The sequence below is a fragment of the Medicago truncatula genome, chromosome 3 (genome assembly GCF_003473485.1).
Source record: "Medicago truncatula cultivar Jemalong A17 chromosome 3, MtrunA17r5.0-ANR, whole genome shotgun sequence".
NCBI lineage: Eukaryota > Viridiplantae > Streptophyta > Magnoliopsida > Fabales > Fabaceae > Medicago > Medicago truncatula.
Window position 1 is genome coordinate 58,281,821 of NC_053044.1, and position 22,535 is coordinate 58,304,355.

Genomic DNA, 22,535 nt, shown 5'->3' on the forward strand with positions numbered 1-22,535 from the left:
ACGGTGGCTTGTGGGATCATTAGCATATGATTACAATTGCGTTTAGGTGCAAATTATATTAAGATATGACACACTATAGTTAATAAGTGGTTCATCTTGTAAGGGCGCAGTCAAACGTGATTAGCTGGGACAACCACATCTTAGTTTTATTTTTTTAGACTTCTTCTCGAGTTGTATCTTGCAGTAGGCACATCTCGATTAGATCAACAGTTCTAGACTTTTAGTGTACGGGTGGCATGAACAAATTTAATGAGGTTTTTTCAGTATCAGAGCATTTACTATTAGACAACACCTCTAGAAACAATTTTAAGAAAAATGTTCAAATATGAGAAAGTAAGATTTGACTGACAATCAACATGTTTTAATATCATTTATGTTTGATACTTTTGACTTTTTAGTGTTAGAGGATGTGAATATTCTACAACGAGTTCAAAAAGGTTTAGCGACGCAGTTTGTTACCGGTTTATCTTTCATTTTTGTGTAATTGAATACGTTTTATTAATTTTTTTTTATATTTATTTCAATGACTCATTTGTTCAATATAATGTGATATTTGACCACACAGCATGTATAGTTCTGTTTCTGTCAAAAAAATAAACACGGAGCGTGTAGTATTTTAACTCTAGACTAGACAACCTAAATTCTGTATATAATGAGTACCTCATGCTATGTCCCCTCCGAAAATAAATTTCTTGCAGCACAATTAATTATAGACCTAAGTCGTCGTCCAATCTAAATCAATTGTTGAGATAGTTTAAAACTAATTTACTAGTTGCGCCATGCAAAAAAAAGCAAGCAATTGTAAATTCTAAACCAGACTCTCCCTATATAATAATAGTATAATGAATGATGGAAGCCGTAAAAAGAGGAGAAGAAGGAAGCTTTGATCAATGATTAGCCAAGTAGGGAAAGAAAGAAACAAGTGACATCTCTTATTTCTCTAGCTATATATCATTTATTTTAGTAGTTACTTAGAATAGCGAAAAAGTGATATATTATCTAAACAAGCTAGATCAAGACTCTGATACAGTGAGTCAGATAAAGTAGACCATACCTAAAAGTTCAGAAGAGAAAAAAAAGAGAGATAGATATGAAATAGGATTCATTCATATTCATATGATATGAGTTATTAAGTGACTCTCTCAAAGTCAGAAGAGACACTAAATACTACCGCTGAGGCTGAGCCTAGTGGAGCTGATGTTTCTGGACCCTAATGCCAATTCGCCCATAATTCTTTTGTCCCCTTTCTTTTACTTTCCCATCTACAAAGAAACCATGTTAAAGTAAAGTAAATAAAAGGAGTGTGTGTGTGTGTGTGTGTGTGTGTATGGAGACAACAAACACAAACACAAAACAACATAAGCAATCAAAGCACAAAACTGTCGTCCAGTAGCTACCAAGAGATGAAGATCCAATGTGATGTGTGTGAGAAAGCTGAGGCTACTATGTTCTGTCCTTCAGATGAAGCTGCTCTTTGCCATGGATGTGATCATACCATCCACCGTGCCAACAAGCTCGCAACCAAACACACTCGTTTTTCTCTTGTTCACCTCAACTCCAAAGACTACCCTCTTTGTGATATCTGTCAAGTATGAATACACCGTCGCATCTGGATCTTTTAATATTTTAAAGAATCTCATGAGTCAGATGTGACTAATTCAACCACAACTCTAACCACGTTTTAAAATGGTCTTTAATTAATAATAATATCTTGCGTTTTTTGTTGCAGGAGAGGCGTGGATATCTATTTTGCCAAGAAGATAGAGCGATTCTATGCAGAGAATGTGACCTTCCAATCCATGGAGCAAATCAACATACACAGAAACATAACAGGTTTCTTCTCTCTGGTGTTAAGCTTTCAAGCAATTCTTTAGACCCAGATTCATCATCCACCAGTATTGTCTCTGAAGCAAGAAACTACTCTAGTAGATCAAAAGCAAACATAATACCAACATCAGTTTCCAATGAAAATGCAAGTTCTTCTTGCATGGTTGAAGACAACATGGCTAGTGATACTGGTTCTGTTTCAACAAGCAGCATTTCTGAATACTTGATTGAAACAATACCTGGTTACTGTTTTGAAGACCTTCTTGATGCTTCTTTCCCACCTAATGGTTTCTGTAAGGTTTAATTTGCTCTACACACTTTAATTACTATCTACATACATAATATTTCCTCCATTACAAAATATAAGCAAAAGGAAATCAAACAAAATAGATGTATTTGCTTCAAAATTTTGTCCAAATACATCAACTTTCTTTGACTTACTTTTGTTTATATTTTGTTAAGGGATAAGGAGTATAGTTTTATAGAAAGGTATAAGATAGTTATTAAAATATTACAATATTTTTATAGAAAGGTATTTAGATATTTGATAAGATATTTTTAAAAGTAATATTAAATGTATCTAGGAGAATGAATGACTAACTCTCCTGGGATTTAACAAACTTTGAATTGTTTTGTTTATGCAGAAGCAGAAGCAGAATCATTATTCAGCATTTCAGTACCAAGATATTCATGTTAACAAGTTTTTTTTTTCCTCAAGTAACGTGTGTACCTCTAGCTCAGGCTGAATCAGCTCAACTAATTACTCCTACTCCTTCTAATATTAACTCAGTGGTTGGAGTTAAAAGAAATTCCAAAAGTGAACACTTCAAAATGGAGAGATTATGGATGTACAGTTTCAGGAACTGGTGCTGCATTCATAAAAAAATCTAGACACTTTCGATGATTAACTGTTTGTAAAAATATGTTGGAAAATATTCCTCTATATTTTGCTTTCTGCATTTCCTTACGATTCATTTAAGTTTATTTTTTCTTTTTTGTTTCTTTACTATGTTTTTCAAATTCTCATCTACTATTTCGGTCTCATATTTATCTTAACTTAAAAAACCTGAATGAGCAACTCTATTGAGTTTCTATAGGATTTTTTTGAACTTTTAGAATATTGCTTAGTATTAAATTAATTTGTGAAAGAAAAAGTGCCAGTAAGGTCCTCTTCAGCAACTCAAGGAGGGACCTATAGAGATTTTTTAAGATTGCATAGTTAGAGTACAAACAAAAAAAGCGCGTGGATTGTTTAATGATACTATGGCTGTAGTGTATGGTGGTGTATATTATTATCTAGATAAAGATAAATATAACATTGTAAGGCATTTTAATTCAACAAGACTGAAATAAAAATAAAATGAGAGACTACAAAGAAACTAAACATGACTCGTTTAACTTATTCTGAATTTTCATCTCTTATCTTAATTGAGTCATTTTTGCTGATGTGGCCAATTTACTAACAACATGGCATCGTTTATTAGGATTTTTTTTGCTAAAATGGACATTCAGTGTGATCATATAACTAGGTCACATGTACAAAAGAGACCTCAAAAGTAGATGGAGTGGAAAAAGTAAAAAAATATATATATGAAAATTGGGGACCAAAAAATTGGTTTTTAAAATGGAAGACTTAGAGCCTGTTTGAAACACTTCTCAAAAACTCTCTTAAGTTTTTAAAAATTTAAAAATTAAAAACTTTTTTGCTAAACTATATATTTAAAATTACAGTTTTGGAAACTATTTTGAATTTTTTAGTTTTAGGGACTAAAACTAAAACACGTAAAAGGATAAATATTGTGAGAAGAGGACTTCTATATTTCAAAAACCGAAAACAATTTTTTTTTTTTTAAATAGTTTGTCTAAAAGTGCATTTGTGCCAAAGTTTTAGGATCCGACTCCAACTTAAACATATCATTGATCTTTTCCAACACTTGCACCATCAATCTCGTAATACATCCCCTTACCCATGCATGATCTTTCATAATCACTCTAGAGCTCAGCTTGGCTTGTCCAAGATTTTTGGCAAAAAATTACATATCCAAATATCCCTCTCATCACGTAGTAAACCTCCACAACTAGTCAAACTTCCAGTGATTTGTGTTAAGACAAAGTCATCCAAGTAGAGGAGCAACCCAACTAAGATCAACACACTCGTTTGGGCCCCCCACCTCCTTCGTGGAGTTAAACGAGTAAAGCATGTTTACCACAAAAATCCAAAGGTCTATCATCTCCACAGCTAATATGTTGTAATCCGAACAGCATCCCAATCGAAGTCCATCGATTGATTTATGTGCTGGTTTAAGTTGAGATTAAACCATTTCTCCAAACTGCCAAAGCCAAGGGGCAGTCCCTTATTCTATCGCCCACAATGTGAAACCAAGCAAGAGTTTCACAAACTCCACTTTGCCATTCTCTAATAAATACGTAATTGATTAGGGAGAGCTTGCGAAATCAAGGCTCGATAACCCTTTCCAGAGAATGAATAGGCCACCTTTGCTATGAAAGCCACTTAACATTTGATAGGCACTGGCCATAGAAAACCGGTCCATTATTATCGTTTGGGGTAACTTGCTCGCAACTTTCACGATTTTACACTCGGTATCATGCACCAAATCACAAATTCTTTTATGATCTTCAATCTATTTGAGCCAAACGACTCGAACCTCTTATCCTATCTTCAACAAACCAACCTTTATGATACAAACATCATTCATATTTTCAGAGCACAGTGGCCGATTTTCAACTCTGTTTTTTTTTTTTGTCTATTGGTTCGGCAAAAATCGGTGGCCGATTTTGACAGCAGAAACGTATTTTCGGGCCTAAATTTGTTCCAATTTTATTGAGGATTCTTTTACCATAAATATAAACATTGGATCATTGTAAACCTTGAGATAGAGGGAGCTCGAACAAGGGTTTAGAAAGGCAACAACAAAACTAGAATTTGTAGAGTTTGTTTCTTTGGAACAAACACTAGGGTTTGATGGTTGATTCATCTTGGAAAACACTATTAGGATTGAGTCTCTTGGTTACAGAAAGAGATTGAAACTTTGAATAGAATTAGGAGGGAGACTTATTTTGTAATCTATTGATATCTCTTTTGTAAAGTTACTCATCATTATAGTGGAACGGATGGCTTTTCTCTCTCACTGTTTTCTGCTTTTATCTTGTGTTTATAATTGTTCCACACACTTTGTTATATAATTAATCATAATCATCAGAAATGTTTGACTTGAATTTAGGAGGAACTTGCATGATTTAATGGAACATATTTGAATTTCATCATAGCCGAAAGTAGAAAAAGATCTCCAAAAGCACCTGCACGGTGCAGCACCTTGAGGACCCTTGGATCTAAAAAGAAAATTTACCTTACTAGATAGAGGATCCCTGTTTTGTGTGTTTGGTTCTGGTTAATCGACAAATAAAAACTTTACATAGGAAGTATATCAAAATTAAACTCATTTAAGTTTTATAATTTGATTGAAAATCTAGACAATAGAAATTTAAAAAAGAAATTCAGTGTAAATTCCCTCCATGAGGAGAGTCGAGAAAAATATTACTGCTCTTATACTCAGCAAAGGAATAACCAGAGGATTTGCAGTAAAATACTACTGTATTAACATACATTGTTCATATATACTTCAGTGGCGGCCTTTGCACCCTTTCCCTTTTTTACATTCTTTCTCCACTCCCCCTTTGTTTTCCCCTATTATACAATTCCCCATGGGTAGTTCAAACGAAAGAAGATATTGTTGTACCTTTCAAACGGTCTTACATATAGGCAAACTAATAAAAGAATTGCACCCCTAATTGCATGGGATATAATAATTCAATGCGACAGAGCCCTGCAAACAATACAACAGCAGAAAGTTAATACCTATTAATAATTTTACATCATTTGAATAGGCAGCAAAATAAACATTAAGAAAACAGCAAAGACCTCTGTTAATAAGGTCATGATGTAAAAGCAAAAAGTCTATCTGTAATATTTGTGCGGCATATAGGACACTCAGAACAAGCTAGTGAACAAGATTTACACACTGCAAGAGCAAAGAAGAGGCTGTTAGTATTCTTGCAAAAGAAAATATGCCAAGAATCTGAGGGAAATAGTTTCAGACATCTATTGAAAATACTTACAACAAAAATGTCGGCATGGAAGAAGAATAGCAGCAGTTGGAGATTCAAAACATACTTTACAAACATGGGAATTGGCATCACCGTTTCCAAGGTACTTGAGTTCTTTTTCCTTCATCTCTTGCATACGTGCCTGAAATCACAACATTGCAACACAAAAACAGTCTCAGCAGACCGTTCTGGCAAAAGTTATAAATTTTGCAGTAAATATCAAGAAATTATGCGCTTAGTCATTGGACTTAATCATCCAAGTTTAAAAATAAAAGAGCAATTACTGCAGAAACTGAATCGGCACCATGTTATACTCAGGTTATCCAATTGGTAGAATATTAAGAAAATACCTTCAAATATGTTTATTGTTTCTAAATATAATCCAGTGTAGAGAGAATTGTGTGTTGCTAGTATTCCTTGGGATTAATGTATAACTAGGCACATTGGGTGGGTTAGTATTTTTTTTAAAATTAATTTCCTGTTAGCCAGTCTATATAAAAAATCAGTTCAGAATTTTTCTAGGACAAAGAAACACTAAAATAACTGCAGTACGCTGTTACCTTGAGGCGCACAACCAGGGGTTCTTCCTTAGGAATTTCACCATGTGGTTTTGATAAATCCAGATGCTGATCCTTGAAAACAAAATTACACTCATGGCCATTATTTTGTTGACCGTTTATGTTTTCAGCCCCGTCAAATTTTTTATCAATGTTTGATTCTGGGACAATTCCGCCTTCTTTTTTTAACTTAGCAACAAGGACCCACATATTAGCTAAATCGTTCTCCAAGGCTTCCTCTCTTTTCTTGGCTTCTTCAGCCTTTTTCCTGAACTCCTCTTCCACAAATTCCTTCTCGGACAATGCAGACTCCAGAGCTGCCTCTCGCTGTTTCCTGGCCTGCAGTTCCAGCCTCAAATCATCAGCATCAAGACTCCATGAATCAAAGTCATCTAGACCAGCACCTGAAAGGTCATTAGCACGGCTGGAAATCCTCCCCTTCCTCCCAGATCTTGCATCACTGTACTTACGGTTAACACCATTAACCATTTGGACGGCAACACGGGAGTTGGCCAGGTCTCGTACAGTCATCAATTCTTTTTCCAACTTTGCATTTTGCAATGAAAGTTTTGTCACTTCCCCAGCCAAATTCTTCAGTTCTACAGCAGCAGCAGAGGCCAATTCTTTGGCATAAGAAGCTTCCTCCGATAGTTTCTGATTTTGGACACGCAACCCACTATTGTCTTCTGACAGGTGAACTTGCTCTAGCTTAAGTTTTTCATTTTCAATTTCCTGAAAACAAGGAAGAAAACGTCAGCTCAGTGCAATCAACACAACATTGTATCATCATTCAGAAGCCTTAAGAAATGTTAGAAACTGGTACCAAAATACATTTTAATGGTAGAAACTGTCTTTTATTGATGGCAGACACGTTTACAAGAAACAATTACGTACACTGTAGATAATATATAATTCACACATAAACTAAGGATAGAGATATATTATACACAGTTACTATCTAAAAAATTCGAGAGTCTTGGTCACTCGCTCCAAGAATTCGAGAGCTTGGTCTCTCCAACCCATAACCATTCAGAAATATCATCCCAAAACTTCCCTATACATAACACAAAAACATAAGTGCCACACATAACCATAAATTGTCCTACTTAAAACAATATATCACTGCCCTCCTAATTAAAATAACATATAGGATAACTGCCATATTTCAATACTCAGAAGCGTCTAACAGAAAGATTATAAATTACAATCCCAATAAGTGATTTCATAAGTAATAAATGCAGAGGAAGTAGTTTGACATGCAGGGGGAAAAAACAATATAGTTACGAAAGTGAACAAAAAACAATTGAATGAAATAGAAAACATATAATCCATCAAACTGTGCTGCTTTGAAAGGAAAAAAAGAAATATCAGTTACCTGGGATTGTATCTTCTTTTTTAACTCATTAATGTGTTCTCCGGATGCACATTGTTCAGAAGATAATGATGTACCACTAGAACTTGCTGTTAGTTGCTGCTCCAGTTGCTTCAACTTTTCTTGCAACTCTCTGTTTTCAGAACACTGTTGACAAAAGAAAATTTAAAAGTGAGGCAGTCAGATACAAACTTCGTAATTATATGTACAACGAATCAATACAACTTTTAGGACGTTTCACCCAATAAAAGTATGGCATAAGGGGCGCAAATTGCAAGTAAAGACACGTACCTTATCATTTAGCTGCTCCTGAAGGACACGGTTGTCTGCAGATTTAATCTACAGATGTTATGAAGAGACATATTATGTATGGTTAAAAAAATATCAATGTCGACCAAGGTGTATGCTGAATGAGTACAATTCAATAACCAAATACAAGTGTGAACAAAAATCATTATTTTGGAACTAGATTACTACCCAAGAAACACTCCAACATTGCTAAAATACTACTCACCTCCAACTCAAAGGCTTTTTCATTACATTGAGTCGTTAATCTTGAGACCGTCTGTCATAACAAACCCAGAGGAGGAAAAAAATCATGAATAAGTATTATTAAATCATTTGCCTTAATATGCAGGCTTCAAAACTGTAAGATTGTCTAAATACCTGCTGCATTTCAACTAGTGATGAATTAGCCATAGAAGATTCACCAGTCTCAGTTAATCTTTGTTCTAACAGCCTCATTTGCTTCCTTTTTTCTTGGATTTCACGTTCTAAGTTTTCAATCTGTAATTATAAAAGTATTTTCTAAGAAGGCATGGTGCATCAAAATACATAAACATTTTTGCAAAACTGTTTGGCATCAAAAAACTTGATAACACTGTGTAAATTAGACATAACAGTATATAGAAAGGTGTTTATTACTCTTTCATGCCAATACAATTAAGTGAAAAAGTGTTTGAAAATGAGGCAGAATACCTGACTTTTGGATCCATCAGGGTCATTTACAGACTGCTCAATCAAGCGCTTCAGAGTGCTGGTACTGAAGGCAATATCTCCAGCTAGCATCTTGACTTGCTCAACAAGAAGATCCATCTGATCAGATATTGAAACCCCACCCTACAATTCAAGAGGCGGTGCATGTAACAATTTTGAAAGAGTGTGTAGTGACCGACCACTAAAAGTAAGAAACATCAATGAAATACAATACGCAAGTGAAGGTATGGTAAAAAGGTAAAAGGAAAGATATTGGCACATCTACTCAAGCATTTTTCACTATGGTTTTTGCTAAGTTGTATCATATATCTGATAGCAGTCCCCTGATATAAATGCCCTAGGATGGTTAAACTACAAACTATATGTTAAATTAAACAATTCAAGGTCATTGCTTAGGGTATTGACATAAATAGAAGGCAAATGCCAACTTGACCCTTGATAAACAGTTAAGTAGCCAATTTAAAAACCAGACTAAAGACTGACCCCAATATAAATACAGTTGTCCACTTACCCACTTTAAAAACTTTCTAGTGATTACAATTATTTAAAAAAAATTGAGATTGGAGACAAGTGATATGAAATTAAGATTGAAAAGTAACAATATTGTTAGAGAGAAAGAGAGATTGAATTTACTGATGCCAGTTTTGCTTTGCTTATCAGTTCACCAGCTTGTGTTGATTCAGTAACACTACTGCTAGTTTGGGAGAATTCATCATTCCATCTACTTGATGATCTTTTATGTCTACCATCATGAAATAGGTGTGATGACACTGCAGAGGCGTCTTTTTTACTCTCATTTTCAACCAACATACCATCACGAAATGCATCAAGTTTCTGGAAAAATAAAAAGGATATAATATTTTGTAATACTACCATAAAGAAGGACGCATAAAGAAAGATCATCTGGACAAAAGATATTATTCAGTTATGCAATAATATATTTAAAAAAAATAGATAGTTTAGCACTAGAGCAGTCAAAATCCAACTCAATTTAAAAGTTGAAACGGTTAAAAAATACGCCATAGAATGATTCAATTGAAATCCCCTCGCACAGTAGTTTGGGTTGGCACACCGAAGGAGTTCTAGGGTTCAATCCCTAATACTAACATTCTCCCCTTTCCCTGAGTAATTAACTGCTAACTTTCTCTATCAAAAAAAAAAAAAAATCTGGACTTCAAGCATTTCCCCAGCAGAATGGTTTATATCACTGTACTAAATCAGTGACAGAAGAACACAAACCACTGCATAGTAGTCCCTGGTGACAACATGAAATTTATTGGCCATGAAAATTTAGAATATGAAGAGAAACCTAATATGTTAAACTAGTTATACTGCAAATCAAAGTAAGAAGCTGAGGGCACTAGAACTTCCACGCAATAAATATTCTGCATGGAGAGGTTGGCAACCTAATAATGTAAAACTCCGAAGCCAAGGTGAGATACAGGGAAAAGGTCGTACCTAAACCAAATTTATCATAAACAACTTACACTTGACAGCTCGAACCTTTAACTTCCTAATTACACGGAGGCAATTTTAACAATTGTGCCAAGTCTCTCCAATGTACTAGCGCCCCCAAAATGGGGGAGGAAGAAAAAAATTATAACACAATCTACACTAGTTAATTTAAAGAGTAGCTCACTTCTTCCTCGCCAAAAGAGTGACTTCGCTGGTGGTTGGGAACATCAGTAAGATATCCAGGAATTGTATTCTTTGAGGAAACCAGAATGAGTTTGGTTAGCCTCTGAATCCTACTCATAAGAGCAGCCTTGGCATCTTCCTCTTCTTCCAATCTTGATTGCATTTTCACTTGACCTTCTTCCAACTACTCATATAACAGCACAATATATAAGAAAATATGGTTAGACAGTCACAAAAGCCTTTTTAGCAATCACAACATGAAATGAACACCAGAAGAAGCTAAAAACCTTCTGCTTTAAGGTCATAATCTCCTCATGACTGACACCAACTAGCATTCCCTTCTTTACTTGATCAAGTTCTAGTTTTAGAACAGAAATTTCTCTCTGGTATTTCTTAATTAGAGACTTTTCATCAATAATCTGCAACAAATAAATCCACCAAGAATCAGAAATCTCAAGTATATCCTTATAGGCATGCAATTGTATAGATAATTAATAGTTTGAGTTGACCTTATTTCGCGACGCATATATTTCTACTCGTTTCGCCCTGCTGGCAAACTTCAAAGTGTTATGAGTTTCCTCCATATTGCTGGACGCTGGAGTTATAGTGCATATAAGCTGAAATTTTCATGTTACAGCAAATGTTAATAAGAAACTCGTGCAGACAGCCTAACACATTCTGTTCCAATAAATCCATACATGAGAAACTGAATAGCTATAGCAATGCCTTACTTAAGTAGCATATTAAAATAGAATCATAATAAAAGAGACAGCAAAAGTTATTGTTAAGCAATCAAATTATTGAAATGCTATGGAATTCAAAACTTACTGAAACATGGCCATGCCCACTAAGAGAGGATTGCAAGAGGCGGGTTAGCTTTGAATCTCGATACGGAACATGAGATGCCTTTCCCTCACTCAACTTTCCTATAACCTTCATTGAAATCACAAAATCAAGACATTAATGTGTGCCCTCCCTGAGAGGGAAAACAAAAACTAAATCAACATGCAATTCGATCAGCTCCCACACACATAAAAAAAACTGTTATTTGAAAGATAGCCCAGCGTGATAGATAAATGTTTCCTCAACATTTAACAGAACTAAATATGAGATAAAGTTATTTCTGCCTGCTTGCTTACCCAAAAAAAAGAAGATATGACATACATTATTTTCAGACAGTTATAAATATCATTCTACCCAAAAAAAAAATTGCATGCTCTGAAACTACCATGTCATGTACAAAGAAAATGCATTGTAATACTTTTCACTAGATAAAAATATAGAAATTAAAAATGGTGGTCTCAGGTGCAATAGAAAGACATGACAAATCTTCTCCGTAGCAAAAAATATAGACATTGAATGAAACTTACTGTTCCAAGTGTCAGAAGACTTTTGTTGATGTAAGATCCCTCTTTTCTTCTTAATCCAGTTGTTTCAGTTTTCGAACTTTCAGATCCAGCCAAATCAATCAAGTTCTGAACGAAGGCATAAGCAAACACACAATGAAAATATTGATCCAACTCGTATAAATATGGAAATTTTGGTGAAGTCATAAGTAATAATTTTTACATACAAGCTGGGAGAAGATCACTCCATCATACTCATCACCATGGGCACTGCTTTCAATCATCTGTAAATGTATTAGATGATGACAGAGCTTAGATTTTCATATTAAAACAAAATAAATTAGAAATACATTATGATGTGTTGATGAGGCTTGATTCATGACAGAAAGCCAAAATACATTAATTGAGAAATGAGTAAACACTTTGGCCTTTCAATCATGAATCAACTCCAACAAACATAGGTGTATAAAAGTGTGGTAATCTGCTTAGACATTTGAAAACTTACTGCCTTGGGATGATAGATAATTTTCGTTATACAATTAAAAATGAAGGGGATCTGTTGGATAACAATTATAACAGTGTCATATCAAGGATGTTTACCAGTGTGAATATTGTGTGACTCCTGCTGCTAAAAAGATTAAAATTATTTGATCCAACATGGCGATGCTCTGCACAAAAAAGAAACAAACTTACTTAAAAATATTTCGCAGACAATCGTTATCCATGAATAATATTATATTTTATTAAAAAACAATTGGGAGGAAATGTGTAACTATCATTATCAATGCAAGTACCTTCTCCAGCAGCAATAAAAGAAAGGGCGTGTCCAGGAGATAGAACAACTTCTTCCTTTATACCCTCAACATAAGTTCCCTTAACATCAATAATTGAATATAACCACAATTAGACATAACTAAATAATAGTATTCCCAACTTCTAAATCAACACTAATTTTCAAGATACTCTTCAAATTCTAACTCGTTATTTTAACATGAAACTGAGTATTTTTATGAAAGCAGTGGACTGTGATAAATTAAAAGATCAATTTTCAGACAAGAGTATAGAGAGAAACCTGTGAATCTTCTCTGACTCGTAAATTTTGACCAGTTGGGTCAAGCAAATCATTTATCACCTGAAACCAAGCAGAACCAACCACCATATACCCATAAAATCAAATATTTTGGAAATATGTGCACACACTAAACACAATATGCATGCAACAATGTAACAATCCGTGTCAAATAATGGTCATCAAAAGGAAAAATAGACTAGAGCATGTTCATTGTAAACATCATTTGGCAAACAATGTTCAGTTATTACCTCGTTGTATATTTCTAGATATGACACTCGGAGTAAGAATTCTCTTCCTGGAGTCTGCAGCAAAAGTTCAATTAGAAATAGCTGGGATATGATGCTTCCAATCATGCCAAGTTGAAGCAGAAATAAATAATTACCAATCAGGACATAGAGCTCAAGTATCCTTGTAATAAATAAGTAATAACAAAAACAAGCATAAAGATGGCCAAACAAACGGGAAAGGGAGAGTGATGCGCACACTTAACGCACACAGAAAGAGAGATGACAATTGTGACCAAAAGGGCACAGAGACATCCTGTGTACTTCATTGAACATGATATAATAAACAACGGTAGCATCTATGTAATTTAAAAAATCAATAATTACTAAATTGGCAAGAAAGCTTACATCTTGGATCATGCTGAAAACATCCTTTATTGCTAATGGTATTATACCAGGAGAATTTTGATCACCCTGCATATATTATTATTGAAAACAAAATTAAAAACACAAGTCAAAAGATCACAACTACGTAGAAATGTATACCAATAAGATACAGCAGATCACACACAGAAAGACATGTGAAACAGAAGCAAACTATATGAGAGCTAACATTTGTAAGAACTACAAGTGGACCAAGCATATCACATTAGAGCATTTATGAGAGCTATTATTGTTGTTGCATACACACAAAAGACCGGTGCCAGTCACACAATAATCTTTCTAGTCATCAATGATTTTGCAATCGGAGACTAGATTTCTTATCATTTTTATTTGCAATTAGAGCATTTATGAGAGAGCTATTCTTGTTGTTGCATACACACAAAAGACCAGTGTCAGTCACACAATAATATTTCTAGTCATCCATGATTTTGCAATTGGAGACTAGATTTCTTATCATTTTTATTTGCAATTGCAAATTTAACACATAACAACATGGTAACAGGCCATCCTAAATACGAAGTCAGTTTATAACATCACACTTCATATGATTTAACTACAGGGAGTGAAAATAGCAATACAGGAGCAAGGGCATTTTTTATTTTTAACAGGTAACAAGAATGGGTCATCAAAACTATGTGTATTGGACAGAAATATGAAATTTCAAGCATTGGATTTAAAATACATCTACTGTAAAGCATGCATACTCTAGCAACTAAGACTCCAATATCAAATTAAATGGTTAGTATAATCATTGCAATGCCATTCCATAGCTGAATGGCATTAAAATACAAAACTTTCTCCAATTTCCAATGTATCGTGCATCCTTCTTCTGTATATATTCTTTTTTAAATCCTTTTAACCATCACTGTCATTTTTCAGCTTCCACCAAGAATGATCTTAATCGTACAAGGAGCCTTGGGTGTGATTGATGGTTAATTGCTAGTATAGTCTTAATTGGTAGTTCCAGACTGTGTAATACCTCGGAAGAAGAAAAAATGTATCAACTGTAAGTGAATCAAAACCCTTTATAAATTACCCAAAAACTAATCTTATGAGACGTGATCTTTGGCTACTAAAACATAAAGCAACAGCTAGAATATTACTCCAACCTACATTCCGCACAAAAATTGTACAAAAAGGCAACGCTAACAAGAAGTAGCCGCCATGTAGCATAAGCACTACCATGTTAAAAACTCAAAACCAGCACAAGATTACTAACTGACAAAGACTTTTTTTTTTTACAAACATCGAACATTACCCGAGTAAACACTGTAATCTAAATAACAAACTAAAGAATTGCAATATGATGATTGATGAAAGGTGACACAATTCTCTCGCTTTGAACACAAAATATCAAATGAAAGCATAAAAAGAAAAATATTTAGCCAGAGAAAGACACTTACATGCATAGTATGTGTCTTTCCACTACTCGTCACACCATAGGCAAATACAGTTCCTGCAATGTTAGAATTAAAGTTACTTTCCATTATTAATGTTACTTTCCATTTCCATTCCATTAGCCGGAACAACTTTATAAAAGGAAAAAAGTGATCCTAAAAACTCAGTTGACTCATTAGCCACTCTAACACTAAACAGTATATATAACTAATCCGTCAACCTGTTTATTCTAGTAAAAATAAAGATATCACATGAAACTAAAACAGCATTGATCAATCCATGAAAATGGCTTGGTGCTTGGTAGTACAAAATCAAAATCAAACTCTACTCACACAACACTTCTAAATTAGCCTCAATTCCAGAATTAGCATTTCATACCATTGACACCTTCCATGGCAGCCTTCACCACAGGTTTGGCAGCTACTTCATACACCTCGTCGGATACGGTATGTGGTCCAAATACTCTATCTGTTAAAAATTATCATCCACAATTTATCATTACTAAACTAAACTAAAAACAATAATCAATTTCCAACTAAATAAAATCCAAGAAAATGAATATATCAAAACTATACCAAATGCATAAGCAGTTGCTGGATTATACTCATTTCTAACAATCTTATCACCATCAGCATACCACGCGATTTCATCCCCTTTATTATATTCCCTTTCACTGCAACAAAATCATTCAGTAACACACAATGGATCTGAAATCGAAACACAGATCTAAACCCTTACCTCAATGGACGAAACCGAATCGTAACAGAAATGCTATCTGCTGACGTGGACGTCTCAACAGGATCCACACTCAGCTCCTCGCCACCAAACGCAACCGGAGAACGATCTCTATAACCACCGAGCGAACCTCCGTAACACGTTGACTCACTCCGACCGCGATTCGGAGTGGTGGATCGAGCGTTGAAAAACGACGACGTAGTGGAAGATGAAGAACGAGGTATTATTCTTCCGTTAGTGAGAGAAGAAGAGGATGAAGTTGAAGAGTAAGGTGTTGATGGTTTCCGGTGAGAAAACGGTGAGCTACTTCGTGCTCGAGAAGAAGACGCCATTGAAGAACGAGTTAACTCACTCGCTCACCAATCACCGAGTTGGTGACTCAGTATAAATTAAGTAAGAAAGCGAAGTATAAATCTAATCTAAGAAGAGAATGTGTCAGAAATTTCACATGGAGTGAAATTTGGTTGTCATGTGCTTTTTGGTATAAATAATCTCACGGTAAAACTGTTGCGTCTTGTTGAAGGAAGATGAAAATGAAGCTGTTGTTGTTGCAGTGATGAAGAATGATGAATGTGAAAGAGAGAACGGAGAAGAAGAAGAAGAAGATGGTTGTTTGATTTCAAATTTTTTAATTTATTTCTTATTTTGAAAAAAGGAATTAATGGAGGATTTTATTTGTTAGATTTGTTTTTACGGAGTGATGAGGTGGCAGATGAAAGGGTAGTTTGAATTAAATTATAGTAATGTTTGGAAGTAGCACCTCTATAAGGAAAATTAATTAATGGAGAAGCGGCGATAGTGTCTATTCGAAAATGGAGTAGTGTGAATGTGAGCGGGAATAACTGCGGACACCCATTACGAAGACAAATTTTACATTTTCGTATGTTATTTTACATTTTGGCGTTTAGTCGCTATAAATTGGGGTCATTTAAAAAAATGATTCATGTATTCCTTAACCTTTGCATTTTGTCCTACCAAAATTTATTCACTTAAAAATTGGTCTCTCAACCCACTTAATCACCGCCATATCACTAATTATAAGGGTATTTTCGTGTTTGTAATTACAGTGACATGGCACTAATTAACTGGGTAGAGGGATCAATTTTTAAGTGATTAAATTTTAGCAAGGCAAAATGCCATAATTAAAGAATACATGACCAAATTTTAAATGACTCATATTTGCAGGGATTAAACATATATAAATGTCTTACATTTTTGTATGTTATCTTACTCGAGGTGATAATATTTGTTTTTTGAAGGATAGGTGATAATATTTTTGTTCTTGAATGAATAACAAGTAGTCAGAATGATATTTTAATGTATCGAAATTTTAAAATAGTTATTTATGATGCATTTTTTTTAGTCAAAATAGTATAGATGTTGCAATGTTTGGTTAATATTCTGATGCGAGTATCTCAATATACTTATGTATTGTCAAATCAATCTTTATAAATACTTTTTTTAAGGAATCTTTATAAATATTTATTTATTGTCATATCGGTTCTTATATAAAAAGAGGTATTGTGAGCATTGAGTGATTATTTCAGCGTCAGATACTATTTTAGCTAACAAAGTCCAAAATCAGTGACTATTTTTGTCCTTTATTGACAACATTCGTAAATATTTGTCAAGTTAATTTTTTTTTCTTCTTCGTTCGGATTTGAATCCAAAACTTTCAACTAAATATCTTTTAATGCAAACCACTTGAGCACACAAACCTTCGAAAATAATAATTTTTACCATTTTGAGGGAGAGATATGTCATTCGTTACAGTCTTATCCATTTTGAAGATTAATCTATGCAATTGTATGCAAATATATTAGTTCAAACCAAAAAAACTTATGCTTCAGAATTAAATAATCAATCATTTGATGCAAATATTTTTCTTAAAAAAATAAAATAAAATTGGTCATGTTTCTTTTTTACAAACAAAATTGGTCATGTTATTTGTTTGGATATTCATTTTAGACTTACTTGCACTTTTTTTATCTTAAATATTGCAATCTTGGCCCTCCGCTTCCTCCGTGGCCAAATTTTTTATCTAATGTTTTCCATAAATGTTTGCTGGAACATAAGTTTGGACAGAGACACCGTATAATTTTTATTCATTTGACGTGGAAATGAATTCATTAAGTAACGTTGAACATAAAATCAACAGGTAAAAGTTGTTATTTCAGTTTCCGTGAACTTAACTCAGTTGGTAAGGACATTGCATAATTAATGTAGAGGTAGGGATTCGAACTCTTGACACCTCACTTTTCCACATTTAAAATGTGAGTTCTAGCCATTAGACTATTTGACAAAAAAAAAAAAAAAAATTGCTCTTTCAAATCCTTAAACAATGTTGTTAGGTCATTTATTAACACTTTCCTTAAAATTACACAAAATCAAAATTCATTGTATTTTACATCAAAACTTGAAGGATCTTGTTAACTTATAATTTGATGGCCATGTTAAAAAAATTCAAAAGTAGCAATTTTGCACTCAACAATGATATTTTAACTTTTTTTGTCAAGAAAGAATGATATTTTAACTTTTAAAAAGTTAAATGAACGATTTTAGAGACAAATACTTCTAAATTGAGTTAATTAACATGTGTCTTTAAGGAACATGTTAGTATCAGTCTAATAACTCTCAATTATGATTTTTTTGTGCTTAAATTTTTGTTAGCCACTCTTGCAAAAATTAGCTTGTTTGATTGAATGTGTTAAATGAAATGTATAAGTGTGATATTTATTGCCCCAACTAGTTCTAATGACCAAAATGTTGTTGACCACATAATTCAATTTTGTTCAACTGCTTTTGTGGGTAGTGTGTGATTCTTCTTGTTGCTGAGAGTATGTGGTGTCCCACATATGGTTTACTTCTCTCTTTTGTGACATTCTCCGTTTCTTTCGTCTTGTGTGCATCCATCTCTTGGGACGTGCCTTTGTGCAAATACTATCTTGCTTCCTTTTTAATTGTCACATTTTGACATTTTACATAAACCAAGACAATCAACAATTGATACTACTTTTGATGCAATAAGCTATACTTTTATTATAATGACCTTATTCATTTAATATCTCATTTCATATATTTCTCTCTCCGCAATAAATAACTAAGGATAATATTGGTAAAACAACATTTAATGTTGCATTGAACTTTGAAAGTGATAGTTAAATAGGAACAAAATTTTTCTCCAAAAGTGACACTTAAAAAGGAACAGAGGGAGTAATTGTTTCGGTTAGTGGCGCTAAAAACATGCAACACGAATAAAACATTAACCTGCCAAGTTCTACCAGCCTTAGGCTTGTTTTTGACTAATACCTCAAATTCGTCCTTGAATTTTAAAAAATCGGTCAAATTCGTCCCTGAATTTTGCGAAATATCTATTTAGTCCCTGAATTTTACAGACGTTCATCAAAATGGTCTCTCCGTCCAAAAGCTCCGTTAGTGACGATGACGTGTCCCTTGCATGTTGCGTTGTCTTGTACACGTGTCAACAAGGCAGCCACGTGTACAAGGACTAAATTGATGGAAATGGTAAAAATTCGAGACTTAACTTTTCAGTATAATTTTTCATGTGTTTCCAATTATACCCCTCTAAAATATGGATCGATTTGAGACTTACTGGCATAATTTGAGGACTAATTTGATGGATTTTGTTATAATTTAAGGGTTGATACGATTGATTTTATTTGCAGAGAATGAGTACAAGGAGATGCTGCATGAGAGGACCAGTGATTTCAAATGACATGCATAAACAAACACCACTGAGGGGTCCTGCTCCACAAAATCCAACTGCTCCTGGAGTTATTAAAGTTCCAAATCCAAAATCCGCTTCTACTCAACGCCAATACATGGAGTTTATCCCAACTCCAGGATTTCCAAAGCATTGATACTTGTTTAAATTATGCTTTTGGACTAGTTTAATTAATTTTTTTTGGACTTGTTTAGTTTATGCTTTTTTGGATATGTAATCACTTAAGAACATCAAATGATTTGATGGCTATGTAATGTTATTTTTTTTTTTGGCTATGTAGTGACTTATGAACATCAAATATATGACTTATGATAGTATGCAAATGTGTGTCTTTTTATAATCAAAGTGTCTGTCTTTTACTTTTTACTTTTGTCTTTTACTTTTTACTTTGTTCAGCAAATGTATGCACCAAGGATCACAGTGATATATGTTGTGAAAATTCAAGGACCTATTTGATGGTATTTTCACTAATTTGAGGATCGAAATGATGGATATGCATATAATTCAAGGACCGATGTGATTGAATTTTTTTGACGGAAAGGTTTGATTCATTCATTGACAACCTCTTTTCATTACAACATTACAACATTACATGGACTTGGCACAATACAATAGCATTTTAAACAACTCAGTCAAACAAAATACTCCTATCAATATCTTAATCAACCTAAGCTCACTTCCTACACAATCAACTTTACCCATCAACCTTGCCCTCCAAACCTCTTCTCTGCCCTTATCATTTGGCTTCTCCATCAACCTTGTATTTCTGAACACCGAATCTACAAGGTAGACCACTTGATTTATGAATTTCGAATTTAATCAAAAAAATTAGGGTTCTAAGTTTTTTTAATTGGGGAAGAAATTTGACATCAATTCATGAAAGAAATTTTGGGGATTTTGAACTCTATGTAAGGAATTATAACATTAGGGTTCCAAATTTATATATTTGGGGAAGAAATAGTGCTTAATAAGGAAGAGGAGAAAGAGTCGTTACTCACAAAGAAGGGAAAGAGCTGTTGCCAATTTTCTAAAAATCCATCAATTTGGTCCTTGAAAATTTTGTGTAAATCAATCAGTTTGGTCTCTGCTTGCGTGGCATTTGACGTGGTAAGCTTTGTCAGACGTTAACGTTACACGTCACCTCCGTTAACATACCAACTTAACGGAGGGACTGATTTGATTGACATTTTGTAAATTCAGGGACAAATTTGATATTTCGCAAAATTCAGGGACGAAATTGGCCGATTTTTCAAAATTCAAGGACGAATTTGAGGTATTAGTCGCTTGTTTTTACACTCCTACGACATGCATGAACATCTACGGACGTATAAATAATATCTGTAGATGGTACTGCCCTGTAAATATCCGGTGAGGGCTACTGCCCTGTAAATTGGTACCACATGCATGTGCATTGTTGAGGGGTCTTAGTGGAGTCGTTGAGTAGTTGCATGAGTCGATGTTGTTGGTTATAAATACCATTTGTTGTTGATGTTGTTAATGATGATATATTTATATATTGATGAATTATAATTATGTTAGGGTGTTAGATTCATTTGATGAGTTATTATCTATATTTATTGTTGTGAATCTCACTCATTCTGCTTGAAAATGTTGCCATTCCTATGGGTAACTTGCAGGTGATCCTGAGTAGTAGGTGGTGACTCAAGTGTCTAGGGCTCTGATACGTACGGGATGAGATTTAACTGCTTATTTTCATTCCTATGTATAAAATTTTGGAACTTAATGTTGTAGCCCTTTATTGGTTGTTGAATTGATGTTGATGAGGCTTTTATGCCCAGATTTATTTATGGAGAATCAAACAGTTGTCGTTGTTGCTTTTGATGTAAATATTCCGCTGCAAATTAATGATGATTTTGAAGGATGTTTATTAAATAGTTTTTATATTCTATTTAAGAAATTTTGAAAATGTAGTGTGACATGCCCGTTGGGTATTAACTCTGATGTTATACTATTATTTAATTGCTTTGGGATAACAGGGTGTTACATGTTTGTTCTCCAACAAAATCAAGTGATATTAGTTTTGTTTTTCATTTTTCTTTTTGGTGTTTTGGTTCTGTATTAGCTCAAAGATATTGTTCTTTATGGAATCACGAGTTCTAATATTTGAATCTCGTTTTGTTGTGGTTAATTAAAAAAATGTAGCTTAATCATGCAAAGTGGAACAAATCTAAAACTACTGCATTAATGTTGAACAAATTCTTAAATTATTAAATTCTTGATGGCTTTTAGCATGAATTTCTTCTTATTCAAGAGAGGATCAAATTGAAATTTAAATAGAGGTTAAATTTAAACAAAGACCAAGATCTGAAAATTAAAGATGAATAGATTGTGATGGTGCAATTGTTTTATTTTCGTTCAAATGGAAGATGAATCAATTGTGAAGTTGCTGGTTGTGGTTGGTGAGAGAAAGATGGAAGAGAGAGAATTGTTTGGAAAGATAGTGTGAAAATAATTCAGTGTTGTGAGAACATGATAATAGTGTGCTCTTTATTTAATCAAATGGCCAAAATCAAGTTTCCCATCATGGAAAACAAATTCCCTTTCTCATTCTAAACCCCACCTCTATCACATTGTCAAAACATAGAAAGAACTAACAAAATTAAATGATCCCAACGTGACGATTGTCACCAACACAAGGAGCCTACTTAGAAAAGCTTCGTTGTCTCTATGTGGGAATTTGATAGCTAGAGAACGAAAAGGAAAAATACTAATAAAACAAAATTGATATGAGAAGCAAACTTTTACTTTTCCGTCCATACAAAATTAAAATGCATATTATATTAAAATATTTTTGTTGTTCATTTCCCATTTTTCAAATGCCACATTTCTCCCCCCCTTTTTTTTTTCTTCCAAAAGACACGTTCTCTTGAATTGATTAAAATGTGTAAGAATCCCATTAAAATTAAGGCTTAAATATTCAAATGGTTTATGTTAATATCAATCATCTTTTGTTTTAGTCTTTGTAAATATCTATTTATTTGCTTTTGGTCTTTGTTTTCTTCCTTGTACAATTAAATTGATTTATATAGAATTTG

General features: G+C 33.7%; 2 protein-coding genes across 5 annotated transcripts; one reads left to right on the forward strand and one right to left on the reverse strand.

Annotated features, from left to right (window-relative positions):
- The first annotated feature begins 1,253 nt into the window (after nt 1-1,253).
- On the forward strand, nt 1,254-2,778 carry LOC11420444 (B-box zinc finger protein 20). 4 transcript variants are annotated; one of them, XM_024778550.2, is made up of 3 exons: nt 1,254-1,589; nt 1,730-2,120; nt 2,472-2,778. In XM_024778550.2, coding segments are annotated over exons 1-3 (579 nt in total). In that variant the 5' UTR covers nt 1,254-1,403; the 3' UTR covers nt 2,474-2,778. The 4 variants fall into 4 exon arrangements, with proteins under 4 accessions (XP_024634318.1, XP_039688141.1, XP_003603989.1 ...); XM_039832207.1 differs by having other exon boundaries at nt 2,478-2,778; XM_003603941.4 differs by having other exon boundaries at nt 1,730-2,125; nt 2,472-2,775.
- Nucleotides 2,779-5,342: 2,564 nt separating this feature from the next.
- On the reverse strand, nt 5,343-16,389 carry LOC11411607 (kinesin-like protein KIN-7D, mitochondrial). Its single transcript, XM_003603942.3, has 25 exons — nt 15,738-16,389; nt 15,575-15,672; nt 15,378-15,467; nt 15,005-15,057; nt 13,566-13,631; nt 13,182-13,235; nt 12,934-12,993; nt 12,656-12,734; nt 12,462-12,529; nt 12,089-12,145; nt 11,886-11,990; nt 11,344-11,448; nt 11,025-11,132; nt 10,803-10,934; nt 10,517-10,699; nt 9,511-9,711; nt 8,860-9,000; nt 8,548-8,667; nt 8,396-8,446; nt 8,173-8,220; nt 7,885-8,028; nt 6,513-7,241; nt 5,965-6,094; nt 5,768-5,867; nt 5,343-5,672 (listed from the first exon to the last, which is right to left on the reverse strand). Exons 1-24 carry the CDS (start codon nt 16,064-16,066, stop codon nt 5,782-5,784), a joined length of 3,237 nt encoding a protein of 1,078 aa, XP_003603990.2. The 5' UTR covers nt 16,067-16,389; the 3' UTR covers nt 5,343-5,672; nt 5,768-5,781.
- Nucleotides 16,390-22,535: the final 6,146 nt, after the last annotated feature.

Excerpts from the sequence above, each read along its gene's own strand:
- LOC11420444 (XM_003603941.4), top strand. The coding sequence starts at position 1,404 with ATGAAGATCCAATGTGATGTGTGTGAGAAAGCTGAGGCTACTATGTTC. Across the intron at positions 1,590-1,729 it reads CTCTTTGTGATATCTGTCAA|GAGAGGCGTGGATATCTATT; the intron begins GTATGAATACAC and ends TTTTTGTTGCAG. Across the intron at positions 2,126-2,471 it reads CACCTAATGGTTTCTGTAAG|AAGCAGAAGCAGAATCATTA; the intron begins GTTTAATTTGCT and ends TTGTTTATGCAG.
- LOC11411607 (XM_003603942.3), bottom strand. The coding sequence starts at position 16,066 with ATGGCGTCTTCTTCTCGAGCACGAAGTAGCTCACCGTTTTCTCACCGG. Across the intron at positions 11,449-11,885 it reads GTCTTCTGACACTTGGAACA|GTTATAGGAAAGTTGAGTGA; the intron begins GTAAGTTTCATT and ends ATTTCAATGAAG. Across the intron at positions 8,221-8,395 it reads AAAAAGCCTTTGAGTTGGAG|ATTAAATCTGCAGACAACCG; the intron begins GTGAGTAGTATT and ends TAACATCTGTAG.